We start from the raw sequence: 21677 nt of genomic DNA on the forward strand, positions 1-21677 counted from the left end.
GGAAGGGTATTTTTCCTGCAGCGTTAAAATCTTCTCTAAAAATTTTATTTGTGTACCACAGGCTGATTTAATGACATGAGTTAGGAGACCTGGGGTATTGGTCAGATAATAGAAACAGTGATACACATAACCGACATCTCAGATTGAAGAGCTACAGGAAAGACCTGAGAAAATATCTAGTAAACTTAGATTATATGGGGCAGAATATACTTTTGTGTTGTTGAATGTATACACACAAAGTCTCAGCCTCTCTCTCTCTTTCTCCCCCCGACCCCCGAAGGTCCTGTCATCACTTCATATTCAGTATGTCTAAATGGACTTCATTTTCCCTCCAAAAGTGGCTGCCCCTCATGATCTCTTTTTTTTTGTTGTCCACGATAGGAACATTCTTTGTGATCTCAGAGGCTTGATACACAGCAAGTCCTTTTAATTCAAGTCCTTCCTTTCAGCCCTGACCAGAACTTGGACCGTGTTGGCTCTTTCTTCATATTCTTGAATTGGTTTCTTTTTTTCTTTCTTTCTTTTTTTTTTTTTTTTTTTTAACTGTCACCATAGCATTTAGATCCTTAGGAGGCCATACCTAGACTACTACCATAGCTTTTTTTTTTTTTTTCCTTACCAGCCCCGACTTCTTCATGTATCTTGTATACATCACTTCCTTTGATCATATCACTTCTTTAAGAATATAAAGTTGAATAACTCCTTAACACCTATAGCAGTGATTCAGAAATGTCTGTGTACGTAAATATCAGATGAGAAGTTTTTTTAAAAACAATGAAAATTTCTGGGCCCCGCTGTATACATTCCTATGTAGTAGGTCTGGGCTAGCACCAGGAAGCAGACTGCATTTGTAACAGGTGCCACGGTTGATTGTGATACTGGGCTCCACAGAACATAGTCTGAGAAATATTGGAGAAAACTCAAACCTCTTGAAAAATTTTGATCCCTTCACAACTTAACTCTTATATATTTTTCAAACTGTATCTCTTTTTTGTGAAGTTAAGCTTTCCACCTCATTTGGTTTTGTGTTTTAGTTTTTATTGAAATTCCAGTTAACATACAATGTAATGTTAATTTCAGGTGATTCAACACTTACAACACCTGGTGCTCATCACCAATGCGCTCCTTAACCTCCATCACCTATTTAACCCACCTCCTTCCCCTCCCTCAAGTGACCATCAGTCTGTTCTCTGTAGTTAAGAGTCTGTTTTCTGGCTTGCCTCTCTTTCTTTTTTCCCCTTATGATTGTTTGTCTTGTTTCTTAAATGCCACGTATGAGTGAAATCATATAGTATTAGTCTTTCTCTGACTGACTTATTTTACTAAGCGTAATATACTCTAGCTCCATCCTCGTCATTGCAAATGACAAGATTTCGTTCTTTGTTTACGGCTGAGTAGTATTCTATTGTAATATGTACCACCTCTTCTTTATCCATTCACAGTTGATGCACATTTGGGCTCTTTCCATAATTTGGCTACTGTAGGTAATGATGCTGTAAACATTGAGTTAGTATTTCTGTATCCTTTGGGTAAATACCTACTAGTGCAATTGTCCAGATTTATCGCTTAAAACGTCTGTACATGAATCCTTCATTCCAGCTAAAATAGTTGACTGTTGCCTCAGCACATCTAGTTATGTTTCTTTTCCTCTTTCAGGCCTCTCCATGAGCCCTGCCAATCCCTCCTCTTGTTGAATTCAAAGTTTCTCCTACCCACCGAAGCCTCAGCATCTTCTGTGTAGCTTTCACTGGCTACCCAGTTTGTGTTCATATCTCCCTCTTCTGAACTTTTTCTCTGCTATTTGTTTGATAAGTGATTACATACAACCTCATACCTTTCCTGTCATCTTGAAATATTTTATTTTGGGGCACCTGAGTGACTTAGTCATTCGAGCGTCCAACTCGATTCAGGTCATGATCTCAGGGTCTTGGAATCAAACCCTGTGTCGGGCTCTATGCCCTTGGCATGGAGCCAGCTTGAGATTCTCTCTCTGCCCCTCCCCCTGCTTGTGCATTCTCTCTCTCTCTCTCTCTCTCTTTTTCTCAAAAATAAATTATTTTAAAATCATTTAACTTATATTTTTATCTTATTTCCTCCCAACAAGATTTTTAAAAATCTCTGAGGTAAGGATGTTTATCAGGCCTAGTACTACCAGAGTCATCGAGTATAGAACTTTGAGCCAAGTTAACATCAGTTCCGACTTGAAGTTCTAGTACTGTGTTCTTCAGGGCTTTCTGGTGGTCTTTACTTTGGCTGCTCTCACACTGATCAGCATTCTTTTGAGTTGTAAGCAACTTAGGACTTAATATGGCTTAATCAAAAAAAAGAATTTATTGGCTCACACAACTGAATAGTCCAGGGATAAATTCGGTCCCAGGAGAGGCTTTATCTAGGACTCCAATGAAATGGCTGGGCCCTCTCTCTCTCTTCATCTCTCTGCTCCATTTCTTCAGTTTTCAGGCAGGCTTTTCTTTCACATGTCAAGATATGAGCTAACAACTCCCAGGGCAGTGTGTTTCCTTGTTTATAAACACCAGGAAAGAAAAAGTCTCAATTCCTAACTAAAGCTAAAGTCTCTGAATTGGGCCTCTTTGGCCCTTATTGTCCTGATTTAAGTCATATGATCATTGCTGAACCACCGGTAGTCAATGTGGGGTGAACGAATTGACCAAAGCCATTCAGATGACTCCAGGGCTCCAGGGGGTCATCCCCACCCAGACTGTTCAGCTGGGAAATTCTGTGGGCCTCGAGGCAACCAATCAGTGTTCACTGCCTTCCTCTGTCTGTGGTGTGCGGGTTTGTTGCTCAAAAGGTTTTGAATTGGAGATTTGTCTCTTCCGTTTTACTTCTACCTTCTCAATGTCTAAAGAATAACTGATTTTAGAAAATGGACTTACACTTTATATAATTGTTTTATATTAGTTTTCTCTAGAAAGCTAAACAGAAAATTGAAAGAATGAAATAGATTAGTAGCATCTGTATATTTATCCGGAACCCTGTTAACCATCTGTGTCCTTTTTTTGTCATCTTCCTTAGGTTTAAAACTGGCCAAATCAATGGCGATTTGCTGATATACCACGTCTTGCTGACTTTAAAGCCATATTATGCAAAGCCATATGAAATTGTAGTGGACCTTACCCATACTGGGCCTAGCAATCGCTTTAAAACGGACTTTCTCTCCAAGTGGTTTGTTGTTTTTCCTGGCTTTGCTTATGACAATGTCTCTGCAGTCTATATCTATAACTGCAACTCCTGGGTCAGAGAGTATACCAAGTATCACGAACGGCTACTGACTGGCCTCAAAGGCAGCAAGAGGCTCATTTTCATCGACTGTCCTGGGAAACTGGCTGAGCACGTAGAGCATGAACAACAGAAACTGCCTGCTGCCACACTGGCTTTAGAAGAGGACCTGAAGGTATTCCACAATGCTCTCAAGCTAGCTCACAAAGACACCAAGGTTTCTATTAAAGTAAGTTTCACTCCTTGTTAGGTAAATGATTTGTTCGCTTTCTCGGCTAAGCGGGCTGTGCTGGCCTTCCTAGGTGTCCTCATAGGGGTGTATTAAATGTAAAGTAAGTCCAGGTGAAGGAAAAACCAAGCTCTCTCTCTTCATGGGGGTCCTGTGGAAGATATGAGAGGTGTACGCTTAATTATAGTCTAGGTCGGATTGGAAGCAGGAGAGTGTTGTAGAGAGTGCAGTTTGCCATGTATCAGTCAAGTAGTAGGAATGTGTGGAGGGTGGAAATTACCAGGTGAGAATTCTTCTGATGATTACGTGCTCTTTGCAGAGTGGGAAACGAATCAAGAGAAAATCCATAATTGTCCGTAGGATTCTTGACCTTTTTAGAAAAAATAATATTTTTAAATGTTTCCAGTCTCTTTTGAGATCATTTATCATAATAACTATTGAGTCCATTTGATTATGTAACGGTGGTCACTCTTCCTTAAATGGCAAACATGGTATTTGGTCGGTTGGTTGGCTGGTTTTCAGAGCCTCTTACAACTCTATATAGCGGGATTTAATTCTTCTTCACTTCACCCTCTTACACCTTCACTTCCCAGGTTGGTTCTACTGCTGTTCAAGTAACCTCAGCAGAGCGAACGAAAGTCCTAGGACAGTCGGTCTTTCTAAATGATATCTATTATGCTTCGGAAATTGAAGAGATCTGCCTGGTGGATGAGAACCAGTTTACCTTAACCATTGCAAACCAGGGCACACCGCTCACCTTCATGCACCAGGAGTGCGAAGCCATCGTCCAGTCTATCATTCACATCCGGACACGCTGGGAGCTGTCGCAGCCCGACTCCATCCCCCAGCACACCAAGATTCGGCCAAAAGACGTCCCTGGGACACTACTCAATATTGCATTACTTAATTTAGGCAGTTCCGACCCTAGTTTACGGTAGGTTTTTTAAAAAACCCTCTTCAACTCTATTCAGGGTTGGTTGCTTTTAGAATGAGGCCACTTAATAAGCTTTTAAAACAGCCTTTACCTTAATACTCTAAATTGTAAGGTATGCTGTGTTGGTTAACCAGCGTGACCTCATCAGCTTGTGGGGTATTCACATGAACTGTGGAATTCTAAACAGGGTGATTCACACTAAAGCAGTATATGTTCTTTCTCCAGGAAACTTTCATCTGAAACAGACTGCATAGCAGTTTTATTGTTTTGGGTCCCCCTGCCCCCGCAAAGGGAGCCTTTTAAAGCCTTTTTAAAAAAAGTTAGTCCTAAGTTTCTCCTTCTCTGAGTCTTCTATTTATGTTTTCCCCTGTTCAAAACTATATCACTGTTAAGTTTCCTCACAGTCAAATTAGATTATCATTGTTTGACAAAGGAGGGCTTAATGTTCAATAACTCAGACAGTAACATTGCATACTTTCCACCTATGTGACTTCAACAAAATTCCTGAAGTCTTAAGACTAATGCAGATGTCATCTGACAGGGTATAATTGGTTCTGTTTAGGCTTAATAATCTGAACGTGAATGAGGAAAGGGCATGGCTGGCTTGTGGGGTCAGTAGATTTGGTTTAAATCTAGATCTGCTGCCATGTATGACTTTGGGCAAGATCCTAAAGTACTCTTAGCCCTAGTTTCCTCATTTTCAAAATAAAGGTAACAGTGCCTTCCCTATATACCTGCAAAGGTTTAATAGTATACGCAGTAGTATATTTTAGCACCTACCAAACAATTTCTGCTCGGTTAGTATTACTGCCTCCCAGTCCCCGCCCCCCACTTCCTCTCTCTGCCAGTGTCTCTTTGCACTCCTCCCTCCTTTCTCCCCTCTGCTTTTTATTTTAGGATAATTCTTTGTCCCAGGTTCCTTGGGACTGTCAAGATTTTTACAGGTATAAATTCTTAGCTCCAGAAAATCTTTCTAGGGTATAATAATATAGCCCAGTTTTATAAGTGGGCCTTTTAGGATTCCTGATTCTTAAATAAAGGGGGGTGCGGGGGGGAATCAAGATTTCTTTACCTGAACGGGGCCTCATGGAGTCCATGAACTCCCAGAAACTATACATAAAATTGTGTGTGTGTGCTTAGCTTTCATTATCTGCAAGGAACCTGTGACACCTACCCCCAGTTTGAGGAGGGCCCCATTCTTTATAGCTGTTGAAAATGTCCAAGAATAAAAGTCAATGTCAAAATAATGTAACTCCAAATTCCTAGGAGTTAGTAAGAGATACATAAACTTAGAAACAATATTAACATTCTCATTTTAGGAAAATAGAGCTACAAAGCCTGCCTTTAATTTCTAATTCAAAGTTCCTCATAGAAGAATGCTAACATCTTCTAACAGTTATCAGCTTGAATTGATCCTGTATTCTCGTCTGAAATAAAGTGAGCTGACAGCTTCTGCTTTTTGCTGAAGCAGGTCATTCCAGGGAAGAAACCTTTAGGCTGATTCAGATTTCAATGCCTTTTGCCCCAGATGGTTGTTGCATAAATATAGTAGCATGATGAAAGTTCAGAGGTCAGGAAAACCTAAAATTTACAGACCAAACTATTTCTCTTACCAGATGGGGGAGAAAAATGAAAATTTGAAAATCGAGTGTGAGTTTTTTGACCTGTCTCCTAAATTGCTTAAGTATATTTTCAGACATTTAGAAAAGTTTTGTTTCTAATGGAACCTGGATATATAATTATTTGGTTGTTGTCAGTGGTTATGTGTAATGGAAGGAAAGATGGGGGGACTTCATTACATTACGTTTGTTTTTGACCCCCCAGTTTGTAGTATGTCTTGTAGGACACCCAGAAAGAAATTCAGTAGTGTTGGTTAAAGATTTTCACATTTTAATTGGATGAGGGGCCATCTCGTTTCTCTTCTCATGATCCCCATTATAAATGGATCTGATGGGAGGGGAGCCACAATTTGAGGTTTGGGCTTCACTGAAAATATGATGAGCCTCATTCTACTTCTTTCTGTTGATCCACCTTAGGACCATAAATCTCTCCTATTTTATATCCCAGGGAAATGTCTTTTAGGAAGGTCTTAAACTTACCTGTCGCAGGAACCTCACAGTGCTGTTCTGGTTATGTCAAGAACCTCCTTTAAAGGAAATCCATAAATGGTCAAGGGGTGTTTTGTGTTTACTGTAGAATCATAACATCTTGTCTCTAATGGATCATAAAGTTTAAAAATAGTTATTATGCTTTGTAATAGAATCATAAGTTGTGTGTTATGAAAAAAAAATTGGAGCTTATAAGAAAAAATAAGTTTTAAACGACTTCATTTGTGTTTTCTCCTAGGTCAGCTGCCTATAATCTTCTCTGTGCCTTAACATGTACCTTTAATTTAAAAATCGAGGGCCAGCTACTAGAGACGTCAGGTTTATGCATCCCTGCCAACAACACCCTCTTTATTGTCTCTATTAGTAAGACACTGGCGGCCAATGAGCCACATCTCACCTTAGAATTTTTGGAAGAGTGTATTTCTGGATTTAGCAAATCTAGTAAGTAATAATTTTCTTTAATACTAACGATTCTAAGAAGAGTCTGAGAAAATCCTTTCATTGCAGAATTTGCCAGTGAAATCATAATTGATTTTTATTTTCAGTTGTTTACCTCCTCTAATTTTTCATCTGCACCTGACAGAACTCTGCAGGAACTTCCTGGTAGACAACATTGAGAAATCTGCCAAAATTCTGGCCACAAACACGTGATGGCAAGATTCTGATACCTTACATGTCTCCGAGCCACAAGCCACATACAAAGTAGTTTTTGCTCTGTTCCAGTTTAATTGGCTCTAGGATTTGTCTTCTTAGCTGATTATTCCAAATGAGTGAAGTGTCCATGTCATCCCCTTATTATTATTTTTTTTTAACATTTATTTATTTTTGAGAGACAGACAGAGACAGAGCATGAGCAGGAGAGGGGCAGAGAAAGAGAGAGGAAGACACAGAATCCAAAACAGGCTCCAGGCTCTGGGCTGTCAACACAGAGCCCGACGTGGGGCTCGAACCCACGAATTGAGATCATGACCTGAGCCACCCAGGTGCCCTGTCATCCCCTTGATTTTAAAGAAAGAGTCATGTTCTCTTTTCTTGAGGTTGTCTTTGAACTGTGATTTTAGTGTTCAAGTACAGTGCCTGGAGAATGCAGTGGCGCATAATACAGGGTCCAGAGTCAACTCCTGACTTGGCTTTTAACAAGTCCTAACAGGGGTGCCTGGGTGGCTCAGTCGGTTAAGTGTCCAACCTCAGCTCAGGTCATGAGTCCGTGGGTTCGAGCCCCACGTCGGGTTCTGTGCTGACATCTCAGAGTCTGGAGCCTAATTCAGATTCTGTGTCTCCCTCTCTCTCTGCCCCTCCCCCCAACTCTCAAAAATAAAGATTTTTTTAAAAATTAAAAAAAAAGATGTCTTATAAATTTAACATCCACTCTTTCCATTCATTCATTCTCATACCCTGTAGTAGTATAAATGTTGCTCTTCTTCCAGCTTATTTCCTGACATTTGCTTCCCTTTCTCTCTCCATAATACATAAACTTTTTTCTGCATTCAAACATATTTCTTGATTTCTCAGGTCATTGAAAACTTTGACAATTCCTCAAGACCAGATCACTATATATAGTTACTTAACAATAAGAGATGTAGGAATATAACTCTAAAGAGACAATGTGTTAAGACTGACAAAACAAGAAAAGCATAAAGCTTTGTTAAGAAATATTAATATTAAAAAAAAAGATTCGTGTGAATGACCAGGCATGTTGTGTTCCTGGATTAAACAGTTGTTCCCAGATTGTTACAAATTCAGTGCAATCCCATCAAAATAGCTTCAGGATTTGAGGATTAAAAAGGAGGCAGAACTGAAAATGATTTTAAATTTCACCTAAAAGGACAAGAGTAGGTAAGAAAGTATAGAAAGAAAACTGAGACACACTTGATGTTGCAGACATCTGGACACATACCAGTACAGTAATTCAAACAGAGGTGTTCAAGAGTCAGCAGTCAGATCAGTTTAAGAGAAACAGATTGATAAAGAAGCATCACAAACTGATGGGGGAAGATTAAATCATTTAAGCAATGAGATGGGGAAATGCATTAAATTGGGTCCATCTTCACCCTAAACCACAAAGATACCAGAATAAGTTCTAGTTATATTTAAGATATAAAAACTGGAACCATGGGGGCGCCTGGGTGGCTCAGTCGGTTAAGCACCCAACTCTTGATTTCAGTTCAGATCATGATCTCATGGTTCGTGGGTTTGAGCCCCACATCAGGCTCTGTGCTGCCATGTAGAGCCTACCTGGGATTTCCTCCCTCTCCCTCCCTCCCCCTCCCTCTCTCTCTCTCTCTCTCTCTCCTTCTCTCCTTCTCTCCTTCTCTCCTTCTCTCCTCCTCTCTCTCCCCGTCTCCCTCTGCGCCGCCTCTGCTCGCGCACGCGCTCTCTCTCCCCCAAAATAAATAAATAAACTTTAAAAATTATATAAAAAATAAAAACTGGAAGCATTAAAAAAGAAGAAAAGTGTTTAATAGCTTTCTGGGTGATTAAGGACTTATGAAGGAAAAAAGTGGTAGATGGAAACAAAGGAAATGGTGAACATAAATGACCACATAAAACTTCAAAACATCTCTATTTCCAGAACTGAAACACAAGTAAAAGATAATAAAAAACTAGGAAATAGGCTTGCAGCAAATATGAGAAAAGATTAACACCTTTAATCACAAAGAGTTCTCACAGATTAATGAGAAGTGGATCAACAGCAGTAGCATGCAGGTCATGCTAAAAAAGAGTGTATTTTAAGAAATTCACTAATAAAATCAAAGAAATACAAACTCAAAGAATAGAAAGATAACATTCAGTTATCAAACTGGCAAAGGATTTTGTTCACTTTATTTCAGTGTTGGCAGTCGATGGAATTGTGAACAGGGGCAGTGTTTTGAGAAAGCAGTTTGCACATAGATATCAAGACTCTTAGGAATGTTCATACCTTTTGGCCTCATGATTCCATCTTTTAGAATTTATCCTCAGGAATTGATGTTCAGGTGTTTATTATAGCATTACTTTTTATTTACATTTTTAAAATTCAGGCGTATCCTACCAGTCAAGTGCCCACATCTTAAGTGAACAGCTTGATGAATTTTTACATGTGAATACTTCACAAAACCATCTCCCAGAACAAGAACATTTCCAGCATCCAGAAGACTCCTCTCAGTCAGTACACCATCCCCTCACCAAGAGTAACCACTCTTAGGACCTCTATCGCCATGGATTTATTTTGCCTACTTTTGAACTTCACATAATGTTATTTATAATAGCAAAATATGGGAACAATCTAAAGGTCAAACAATGAAGAACTAATTAAATTGTCAGATTTCCATATGATGGAGTAACATGAAACTGTTAAAAATATTTTGGTTCAGAATTTCAGTTTGGAAAGATGAAAATATTCTGGAGATGGAGACTGGAGATAGTTGCACAATGATGTACGTAAGGCCACTGACGTGTGCACTTACCAATGGCAAATTTCATGCCGTGTATATTTTACCACAATTAAAAAAAAGCATTTTGGGGACTCTAGATAAAGTTACATGGAGGAATTTTTGTATCTTTTTCTAAGTCCGAAGTTATTTCAAAATGGTTCAAAAAATGTTTATGGAGAATTTTTAATGACGAGTAATAACCTCAGTATAACGTGTGGTGCAGAAGATATTCAAAACATACTGCACGTACAGCATAGCCCCCGTCTTTGTGGAAGACATGGGGTGGGTTTTCTGTGCATACGCACACGTAATGTACCTCATCTCTGCATAGCTTTGAAAGCCTGAGGAGAGAGAGATTAATCTCAGCTTCATTTTTGTGGGGATGCTTTCCTTTTCCCTAACTTTCTTGGATTGCCACATATTCCTTTTACAATTAGAGTAAAAATTTTAACTAGAAGGTATTAAGAGGGAGAAAAATAAGATAAACCTTTTCAAACATGGCTAGTTGGCTTCTAAGATTACTTTCTTCACGGCTTATTCTCCTCGTCTCTGTCTTTAACATGGTGGCCAAATCTCTTTTCTGCAGGCTGTCTCCTAGGTAATGATCTTTACCTTTTACCTTCTTTCTCCCAATCCCTTATTTTTATTGTGGATGTCCTTTTCATTGGCCATCTATGCTAATGGTGTATTTTTTCCCAGGTATTGAATTGAAACACCTTTGTTTGGAATACATGACTCCATGGCTGTCAAACCTGGTCCGTTTTTGTAAGCACAATGATGATGCCAAACGACAAAGAGTTACCGCCATTCTCGATAAGCTGATAACAATGACCATAAATGAGAAACAGATGTACCCATCTATTCAAGCCAAAATATGGGGGAGCCTTGGGCAGGTATTGAGTTTGCTCAAATATTTAAATGTCTAGTACCTCCATGATGCAGATATTAATCTAGTACCCCCTTTGTGCAAAACATTGTGCTAGGCATTAGGGATACAGCTGTGGAAAAGACAGTCCCCTCTTTCAAAAGGCATGCAGACACTCCCCTAATTCTTGATCTGCTTCAGAATTGTAGATGTCTAATGCATGTTTCAGAGCCAGAAAAAAACTAGTTATTTTAGTGCTCTTTTCCATGACATAACTGTATAGGATTCAACTGTAAAACTCCAGTGTTGTTTCTAGTAAATAGTGCTGTGTAACATATTCTAGTACCTGACATACCAGAGAGGTCAGTAGATATTTGTCAGTTGATGTTATTTGGGACACCTGCTTTCGTCTATCGTTCTCTCTCCCAAGAACACCAGGAGTAAAGTACAGAATATACTGTAATGTTTTCCTTTTTATCTGACAAGAATTATGCCCATCATTTCTTCAACATTACTGCTTAAGGAAGTGATCCCTTACCCAAACAACGTGGCGAATCCTCCAAGTAATTTGAAATGACCTTGGAGCTGGTTTTAGAGCTCTGTAAAACATCTCAGCACTTGAAGTCATTTCCTATATACTAAAACAATTGTATTTTATATTAATCACACATGACTGTCTTAGGAGACAACAGAGGTGCTTTGCTAGTGGATGAAAATAATACACGTGGAAATTTAAAATTTTTGCATGCCAGTCTCTTCATCTCTGACGCAGTTCGGATATGTAATGATAAATGATAAATTACATTTATTGACAGGTCTCTAAATGAAACCTAGTGTTTTGGAGGCCTCAGGGAAAGTAGAAGTTTCATGTTGATTGGGCTGCTGCTTGCAGTATTTTTAAATTAAAAGTTAAGTTGGCACAACAGATGGCTGAAACATACATTATTTCTCCCTCTTCCACTAGATTACAGATCTCCTTGACGTTGTACTAGACAGTTTCATCAAAACCAGTGCGACAGGTGGCTTGGGATCAATAAAAGCCGAGGTGATGGCAGATACTGCCGTAGCTTTGGCTTCTGGAAATGTGAAATTGGTTTCCAGCAAGGTAATCAACTTTTCCTTTGCCTTCTGGACCATGGCATGATGTGTCTGTTTTTATTACCGGGAGGTTTTTTGGTATGGTGACTAGTCGTTTTAGAGTTAAACTGAAATTTTTTGTGATAAAACTTTTTTTTTAGCCCGTGTGTTTCTTAAAATTCTGTTTCTTGGGGCGCCTGGGTGGCGCAGTCGGTTAAGCGTCCGACTTCAGCCAGGTCACAATCTCGCGGTCCGTGGGTTCGAGCCCCGTGTCGGGCTCTGGGCTGATGGCTCGGAGCCTGGAGCCTGTTTCCGATTCTGTGTCTCCCTCTCTCTCTGCCCCTCCCCTGTTCATGCTCTGTCTCTCTCTGTCCCAAAAATAAATAAACGTTGAAAAAAAAAATTTTTTTTAATAAATAAATAAATAAAATTCTGTTTCTTGACAGGTTATTGGAAGGATGTGCAAAATAATTGACAAGACATGCTTGTCTCCAACTCCTACCTTAGAACAGCATCTCATGTGGGACGACATTGCCATCCTCGCACGCTACATGCTGATGCTGTCCTTCAACAATTCCCTTGACGTGGCAGCTCATCTCCCCTACCTCTTCCACGTTGTTACTTTCTTAGTAGCCACGGGGCCGCTCTCCCTTAGAGCTTCCACACATGGATTGGTCATTAATATCATTCACTCTCTGTGTACTTGTTCACAGCTGCATTTTAGTGGTGAGTTCCAAGAAAGTAACTTGTGTTTTGTAATTCCTTTCTCCACTTTATATAGCCTGGTTGGCACAAATTATCCTAGTTGTGAGTACGGTGCCTTAACACTAGCTGCTTATTGGAGCTTGTGATAGTGGCATGAAATACTATCAAAAAGAAAAAGAATAAATTAATTCCATTCCATTTCAAGCTATAGCCAAGATTTTGTGTGTGTATTTGTCAGGTAGAATCTTGTAACTATCACAGAAGCTAAAGCCTGAGCACCAGTTGACGGTGTAGCATTACTAGCGTGAATTCGTAGAGAAATGGAGCTAAAGCAATGAGCATTGAGATAATGTATCTAGAGGGTTGGTTTAGGGAGCATGGTTATATAATTTTGATCTGCTACTCAAATTTTCCAAATTCAAAGTGAAATTTGCCATGTTAAAAAGTTAATATCTTTAAAGTCTTCACTTGTTCCTTTTTTCTTTTACAGAAGAGACCAAGCAAGTTTTGAGACTCAGTTTGACAGAGTTCTCATTACCCAAGTTTTACTTGCTGTTTGGCATTAGCAAAGTCAAGTCAGCTGCCGTCATTGCCTTCCGCTCCAGTTACCGGGACAGGTCGTTCTCTCCTGGCTCCTATGAGAGGGAGACTTTTGCTTTGACATCCTTGGAAACAGTCACAGAAGCTTTGTTGGAGATAATGGAGGTACACTAGGCAAAATGATAAGAAACTAAGGTTATTTTTTTAATCCGTTAGTACTGTAAAGAAGAAATACCAGTTTATTCTATTTTACGCTTAATGCTTAAATAAAACTCCCATGGAATGTATTTATTGGTAATATATATATATATATATATATATACATTGCTTATTTAATGACATTATAATAAGCATTATTTAATGATTAGTATACATTTATGTGCATGAATCTATTTAGAGTATCCTTTTTTTAAGGCATGTATGAGAGATATTCCAACATGCAAGTGGCTGGACCAGTGGACGGAACTAGCTCAAAGGTATGTCCCAAATAAATTTAACTCGTAGGAGTATGGGTATTGTTGAAAATGTCAACATTACTGCAGAGTCGATATTTTAATTAATTACCTAGTATGTAGAAACACAAAGGTTTTCATAGACTTTTTGGGTCTTTTAATTGCAGATTCGCATTCCAGTATAATCCATCCCTGCAACCGAGAGCTCTTGTTGTCTTTGGCTGTATTAGCAAGCGAGTGTCTCATGGGCAGATAAAGCAGATTATCCGTATTCTTAGCAAGGTACGTCTCTGTCCCTCCTCCCAAATATCTGTGGGTCTCAAGTTGGAAAGCATATCTTGCATGTTTCTCAGCGACATCTAAACTTGAAGTTAATAAAATATCTTGCATGTTGCTTGCTAAACCTTTAAACAATGGATTTGGTTATTTTCTTTATTATAATTCTTTGAAATGAAGAAACCTTTTCTAAAGAAGACACCTTAAAAGAAAATATGTATTGTCTCTTTGGCTAAGAAGGTACTCTCAGTATTTTATCAGTTTTCAAAGCATTTAACTATATGGTAGAACTTGCCTTATATAAAAGTATTTAATTTGTAACAATATAATAATGCACAAAATATTGTATTGGAATATAACATAGAAGTATTTAAAAATGAAAACCCAAATGATCTAGCTACCAAGAATACCACAGCATTGGAAATAATTCTAGCACTTACTAACCAAGGAATTATTCTGAACTGATTCTGAGATCCAGTTTAGGAGTTTATGTTTTATTTCAGTGAAAGTAAAATAAAAAATTCTGTTTCCCTAAAAGGCACTTGAGAGTTGCTTAAAAGGACCTGATACTTACAACAGTCAAGTTCTGATAGAAGCCACAGTAATAGCGCTAACCAAATTACAGCCGCTCCTCAATAAGGTAATTACTGCACAGAACGAGCCCATTTAGTTTGGGCATTGGTATTAAATGTTTCATTTTGTGTCAAAGAGTTCAGAAAATAAGTTGGGCTGAGAAGTTATAAAGAAGAGGAGGTAGTTAAAGCAGAACTTCCTGTCTTTAAGTATAGTTGTTTGAAGAACTCACACTAGAGGAAGGTAAGTATGTGGAGGATGTTCTCGGGTGCTTCTAAGTTTTTGTCTCATCAGTGCTAAAGGAAGACAGGTGTAGACTCTGAATTGTTTTGTCCAGTAAGTGTTCATTGAGCACCTGCTATGTGCCAAGTACCATTTTAGGTTCTAGAGAGGTAGTACCTGAACCAAACTAATAAAATTCCCTACCCTCATGGAGCTTACATTCTGGGACGAGTGTGGGAGTTGGGGCATGAAATAGATAATAAAATAAGTACGATAATAGTTCACGATCATTACCATGGAGAAATGTAAAGCTGGGTGAAGTGTACCTAATCACCAAAGGAGTTTGGGTGCTAAATGAAGTTGATGTTTAAAAGGAATGAAAGGCTGCGGCCACTGATTTAGGATGGGCTGAGCTTATCTCAGCTTTGTGGCCTGGAGCAGGTCGTTTAACATATCTGGACATCATATTTCCACATTGATAAAATGAATAGACTAGATGATGGTGGAGCATTATTTTCCAACTCTAAAGTTGTATAATTATATGAATTGAGTACAAAGATTTGAGGGAGGTTACAGAGAAATAAATACCTGTGTGCGCCTCCTATCGAGTTGTATCTACAAGCACATCTTCTAATCCTAAATTACACAAAATGGTTCGCTCGTCCTCATACGTTAAAATGAGGCTCAGAAGGGCTAAGTGACTTCCCCAAGGTTACATACCTAATAAGACAGAACCACGATTCTCTTCCAAGGCTGTCTGACCCTGAAGTCTATGTATTTTTCCCTATACCACACTGCTAAATAAGGGTTCCCCCAAATCAATATCTTTAATTCATAACAGCAAGAGATACTATGCTGATAAGGGTGACAAGAAAATTAAAAGGGTAGAATCTAAAGTTAAAGAGATAGTGGGATTTAGTGTAGAGAAAGGGAGAAAGCCTTGCATAGCAAACCATGCAGCAGGAGGGTCATACAAGAATGCTGGGACAGTGAAGAGATGGTGGGCAGAATATTCTAGTTGTATGGAGAAATTTTGCAGGAGAGTAGAGAGAGGGAAGATTGTAAAGATTGGATAGAACTAATCTAACATCTAAGACCCTTCAGAAAGGAGTTTGGAAACGTCCCTATATGTTTTCAAGCAGATAAGTAATATGACAAAAGGAAGGCTTAGAAGGGTTCTTCTGGGGGCATTGTGCACCGCAGATTGGAGTACGGGGAGACCAGAGGCAAAAAAGAATCCACATTTACAGTAAAGAAGGTTGGTGTAGAATAAAGTCGTTAGCAATAAGCAAATACTAAAGAGACTACTTTGGAAGGATCAACAAGACTTGGTGACTGGAGTTTGGGATCAAAGAACAGGGAGAAACCAAAGTAGGTGTTAATGTTCTCAGCCTGGCTAAGTGTGTCTTTAGCTATACACATGCAGTAGATGAAGAGCCTACCCGTATATTTACCTTCTTCAGAAGAGAAAACATGCATCATCTGGGCGTTAATGTGCTCTGTTTGATACTGCAATGTGTTTTGAACGAGACTATTTTGTAGCTCATCTCACTAATCTGGAATGCGTGGCCTTTGCCAGGACTCCCCTCTGCACAAAGCCCTCTTTTGGGTAGCTGTGGCTGTGCTACAGCTCGATGAGGTCAACTTGTATTCAGCAGGCACCGCCCTTCTTGAACAAAACCTGCACACCTTAGACAGTCTGCGGATATTCAACGACAAGGTAAGCAAGCTTTCATTTGGCATCCCTAGGGTATGCACGTTAAGAATTCCTCTCTTTTTTATTGTTGTCCTTTTCAAATCAGAAGAGGTCCATAACTTCAATATGAATTTCTTTAATGCAACTTATTGTGAGTATAGCTTCTTAACAACTCATATAAAACTAAACTTTCCTATGTAAAAATAGCAGAAAACAGTATTCACCCAATACTGGTAAATAGAAGAGGGATGAAAAATACTGAGTAGTGGGGCACCTGGGTGGCTCGGTTGAGCATCTCCTGTCAGCTCAGGTCATGATTGGTTCATGGGTTCCAGCCCCTGGCAGTGCAGAGCTTGCTTGGGATTCTCTCTCCCTCTCTCTGCCCCTCCTTAACTCGCACACACACTCTCTCCCCCTCTCTCTAATTAAATAAACTTAAAATATATATACATATATTGAGGGGGTCCCTGGGTGGCTCAGTCAGTTAAGCTTCTGACTCTTGAGTTTGGCTCAGGTCATGATCTCACAGTTCGTGGGTTCGAGCCCCACATAGGGCTCTGCGCTGACAGTGCTGAGCCTGCTTGGGATTCTCTCTCCCTCTCTGTCTGCCCCTCCCCTGCACACACACTCACTCACTCTCAAAAATACATAAACAAACTTTTTTTTTTAATTTACATCCAAATTAGTTAGCATATAGTGCAACAATGATTTCAGGAGTAGATTCCTTAGTGCCCCTTACCCATTTAGCCCATCCCCCCTCCCACACCCCCTCCAGTAACCCTCTGTTTGTTTTCCATATTTGAGTCTCTTCTGTTTTGTCCCTCCCTGTTTTTATATTGTTTTCATTTCCCTTCCCTTATGTTCATATGTTTTGTCTCTTAAAGTCCTCATATGAGTGAAGTCATATGATTTTTGTCTTTCTCTGACTAATTTCACTTAGCATAATACCCTCCAGTTCTATCCATGTAGTTGCAAATGGCAAGATCTCATTCTTTTTGATGGCCGAGTAATAACTCCATTGTATATATATACCACATCTTCTTTATCCATCCATCCATCGATGGACATTTGGGCTCTTTCCATACTTTGGCTATTGTTGATGGTGCTGCTATAAACATGGGGGTGCCTGTGTCCCTTGAAACAGCACACCTGTATCCCGTGGATAAATGCCTAGTAGCACAATTGCTGGGTCGTAGGGTAGTTCTATTTTTAGTTTTTTGAGGAACCTCCATACTGTTTTCCAGAGCAGCTGCACCAGCCTGCATTCCCACATAAACAAACATTTTTTAAAAATATATTGAGTAGGGGTGCCTGGGTGGCTCAGTTGGTTGAGCATCTGACTTCAGCTTGGGTCATGATCTCACAGTTCATGAGTTCAAGCCTTGCATCAGGTTCTCTGCTGTCAACGCAGAACCCGCTTCAGATCCTCTGCCTCCCATCCTCTCTGCCTGTCCCCCACTTGCACTATCTCTCTCAAAAATAAATAAACATTAAAAAAAAAATTGAGTAGTAATAGCTACTATGCTAGGCTGTGTGCTGTGCTGTACTTTGCACTGTACTACATAGGACCATCGTTATTTGTGATTTCATAACCCAAGATTAGCGTTCTCTACCTCCCATTTCACGGATGAAGAAATAATGTATACATAAGCTTATTTTTATTGAATAATGGTACTTAATGAAAAATAGGGTGGAGAGTCTAAAGGACACTTTGGGGTACTTAATTATACTCGTTTTTGGTTTTGCCTAATCCCACTTTGAAACATACCATTAGCGCCCTTTGTAATGTTTATCAACCTTGACTGTGGTTGGATTTTGGTTCACAGAGTATAGAGGAAGGCATATAACAGTATGAAATGATGTCCCGTTTGTCTTTGGAGAAAAATGGGATAAGTATAGGAAAAAGAAAGGGGAGGAATTTTTTTTTAAAGATATGTACATGTTTATAACAAGAGATTTAGTTGAAGTGAGCTGAACAAAGCTGTGAGTGGGAAAAACACAGAGAAGAGGAGCATGGTTTGAAGTGTGAAGATACTTGGGTTAAACACTGTTTCATCAGTCTGCCAGATGTGGTATACACTTGGAACAGCCACCTTGAAGTTTATCCATCAAACCTCCATTTTACAAAACACGAAAGAAAAAAGTTAACTAGCTTGTCCGTGTTCGTACATCTGATTGGGGACTAGAGCCCATCCTTCATGATCCCCGTTGCGCTTCTCTGGGGTTGTCTTGGGACCATGGTGCTCAGAGAGAGATAGCTAGCTGTTGGCTATTTGTACGGATATAAAAATAGTTGTAAATGAAATGTCTGTCTAGGCATATCTGCCTTCGTATTTTCATTGCCACAACGGCCCATTAGCAGGAGCTAATATTGACTTCAGTGCCCCCAGGATACTAGGAATCAGAGTTAATAAAGCTTATTAGAAGTTGCCAGGAGGTGAGATGAATAAGGTCTGAGGATCTGCTGTATAACACGGTGACTATAGTTGATAACACTGTAGTGTGTAATTGACACTTGCTAAGAGTAGAACTGAAAGTTCTACATTTAACGACTTAATGTTCTCATCAAAAGCGGGCTGTAAATATGTGACATGATGAGCATGTTCGTTAACTGGATGGGGTAAATTCTTTCACAGTGTAAACGTGTATCAAATCATCATGTTGTACACTTTAAATACCTTAGAATTTTGTCAGTTATACCTTAATAAAGCTAGAAAAAATGTACATATAGCAGGTTAATAGATAATCATACCTTATATAGTATTCTGCAACTTCCATTTTTATTTAACAACATAAAGTGAACATCTTTCTAAGCACACACACACACACACACACACACATTCACACGGACACGTTTCTGTGTGTGTGTGTGTGTGTGTGTGTGTGTGTAATTCTTTCCCATGGCTGCAGAATATTTTACAGTATGCATGAGCCACAATTTTTTCAACCATTTGCCCATTAATGAACATTTGTTTCTGTCGTTTCTTCTTTTGTGTTATAAACAGTGCTGCTGTAAACACCTCTTGACATTTATTTTAAATACTCCTGTCTTCCTTTCTTTGAGATAGAAATCTAGATAACCTGAGCATGACCCTAAATACCTTCAGTTGTTGGCTTTTAAAAATTTCTGTTCAGGAAAGGGAAAGAAAAATAAGATAAAAACAGAGAGGGAGGCAAACTACAAGAGACTCTTCAATGCAGAGAAAACGAACTGAGGGTTGCTGGAGGGGTATTGGGAGGGGGATGGATTAAATGGGTCATAGGCATTAAGGAAGGCACTTGTTGAGATGAGCACTGGGTGTTATATGTATATGATGAATCCCTAACTTCTACTCCTGAAGTGATTATTACAGTATATGTTAAGTAACTTGGATTTAAATAAAAATTTTTTAAAGAGGAGAAAAATAATCTCTGTTCATGAGGGAATCACTGCGTTTTTGGTTTGTTTGTTGTTGTTGTTGCTGTTGTTGTTTCATTATTTTAGAGAGAGAGAGCACTCGAGCAGGGGCGGGGCAGAGTGAGAGGAGGACGTAACATCTGAAGCTGGCTCTGCACTGACAGCAGAGAGTCTGATGCAGGGCTTAAACTCACAAACTAGGAGATCATTACCTGAGCTGAAGTCGGAAGCTTAACTGACTGAACTACCCAGGCGCCCCTCCCTGGGCTTTTTTTAAAAATGCAGATTCTGGGGCATTACCCAGTGACCTTAAACCCTAATTATGTTGGGCAAGTTGCATAGCATTTTTAAGTTTCAGTTTCCTTGTTTTCCCACACTAGAATGTAAAATCCACCAAGGCGAGTAGTTTTTGTTTTGTTCACGGATTTATTTGCAGAGCCTAGAGCCATGCCTGGCACGTCAAAAACACACAATAAGTACTTGAGAAGTAAAAGAATGAGCCAATAAATCTGTACAATGGAGCTAATGTTGGCTGCATAGGAGTGCTTTAAGGTTTCAGTACAGTAATGCATCTAACATTGTCGCATACTGCGGGCACTCAGTAAATAGGAACTCTTTTTGTTGTCTTGAATTTTCAGTCATAGTACACAAAACACTACATCTGCTACAATTCAATGGATGGTCTTGTTTAAAACAACAATAATTCTAATTTTTAAAAAGTCATCACAATGTAAATTGATAACCATTTGTTTTGCATCATAAACCAAAGCTATTTCATCTTCTATCATCTTATTATTTATGTATGCTTGATTGTCTCACAGTAACTTATTTGTAGTATCTTGAATGTTCTATGGTGTTCTGTAGTCATCTGAAAATAATTTCTCTCAACTCGAAAGGATTACTTATCTTGTCATAGCTGTTGAACACAATCAAAAACCAATAAGTGACCCTTTAAGGAAAGATCCTGTGTGAACCCCACCAACCATCTTCTCATTATCTTTAATAGAGTCCAGAGGAAGTATTTATGGCAATCCGGAACCCTCTGGAATGGCACTGCAAGCAGATGGATCATTTTGTTGGACTCAATTTCAACTCTAACTTTAACTTCGCGCTGGTTGGACACCTCTTAAAAGGTAGAGGGCTTGGGTCAGAATGTTTTTATGAAACGATATCAGGAAGCCTGAAGTAACTAAAATAATTCATAATTTTAAATAAGTTGAAATAATTTGGCTCATATGTCTTACTTTAACTGCAAATATATCTGTCTTCCTGAGCCATGTGTTCAATATGTATTTTAATAGAGCCTAATTTCCACGTCAATTATCAGATTTCCTTTAAAAGGCAAAAGAGTTGATTCCTACAATATTCCTAAATACCGGACTTTCTAATAGCTGTATTATTAGTCAATACTAAGTATCTTTTTGGTTATTGGAAATAAGACAGACTGCAAATCAATAAATGTAACTTGGGTAACTTATGTTAGAAAATGACAGCTTAGAGAGTTGATCACAGACTTTCCCCAACTTGTTTTTAACGTATTGATTAGTTGCATTGTTACGTACCACAGAACCTCACTTTTCTTGTACCCCACACTCCCCCCCCCCCCCCGCCCCCGCTTCAGATTTTTGTACTGCTTATAGCAGTGGTCTCAGCTATTCTTAGAGCCAACCCAATCACTGCCTGCCCTGGCTCCACTCCCCACTGCTGACTTCACTGTGTGTTAGTTTTGGTTTATTAACATGGAACAGCCATGGCCAGAGACTATGCCATTAATAGGAGCGGCGTATGGTGAGGAGTCAGAGGCAAGAGCAGTGAGACTTAGGATGAGGAACTAGCATGAACCAATGGTCTTAAGCAGCACTGGCTTTGGTCATAATTAGAGTTTTGTATCAATTTAAATGATTCTTACACTGGAGAGATCATGGAGGTTCCCCCAGTTTTTGCCTGACA

At 39.2% G+C, this 21677-nt stretch overlaps 1 protein-coding gene across 11 annotated transcripts in view; it reads left to right on the forward strand.

Annotated features, from left to right (window-relative positions):
- NF1 (neurofibromin 1) overlaps positions 1–21677 on the forward strand; it is a 246875-nt gene that overhangs the window by 199980 nt on the left and 25218 nt on the right. For all 11 annotated transcript variants that reach the window (XM_027034457.2, XM_027034452.2, XM_027034451.2 and 8 more), the window contains 12 exons: positions 3037–3469; positions 4063–4403; positions 6750–6952; positions 10624–10817; positions 11754–11894; positions 12313–12592; positions 13062–13276; positions 13526–13587; positions 13731–13845; positions 14378–14479; positions 16214–16354; positions 20734–20860. In XM_027034457.2, the coding sequence (XP_026890258.1) occupies positions 3037–3469; positions 4063–4403; positions 6750–6952; positions 10624–10817; positions 11754–11894; positions 12313–12592; positions 13062–13276; positions 13526–13587; positions 13731–13845; positions 14378–14479; positions 16214–16354; positions 20734–20860 (2354 nt within the window). The remainder of the gene's footprint in view (positions 1–3036; positions 3470–4062; positions 4404–6749; positions 6953–10623; positions 10818–11753; positions 11895–12312; positions 12593–13061; positions 13277–13525; positions 13588–13730; positions 13846–14377; positions 14480–16213; positions 16355–20733; positions 20861–21677) is intronic.

This window comes from Acinonyx jubatus, chromosome E1, assembly GCF_027475565.1.
Source record: "Acinonyx jubatus isolate Ajub_Pintada_27869175 chromosome E1, VMU_Ajub_asm_v1.0, whole genome shotgun sequence".
Taxonomy (NCBI): Eukaryota; Metazoa; Chordata; class Mammalia; order Carnivora; family Felidae; genus Acinonyx; species Acinonyx jubatus.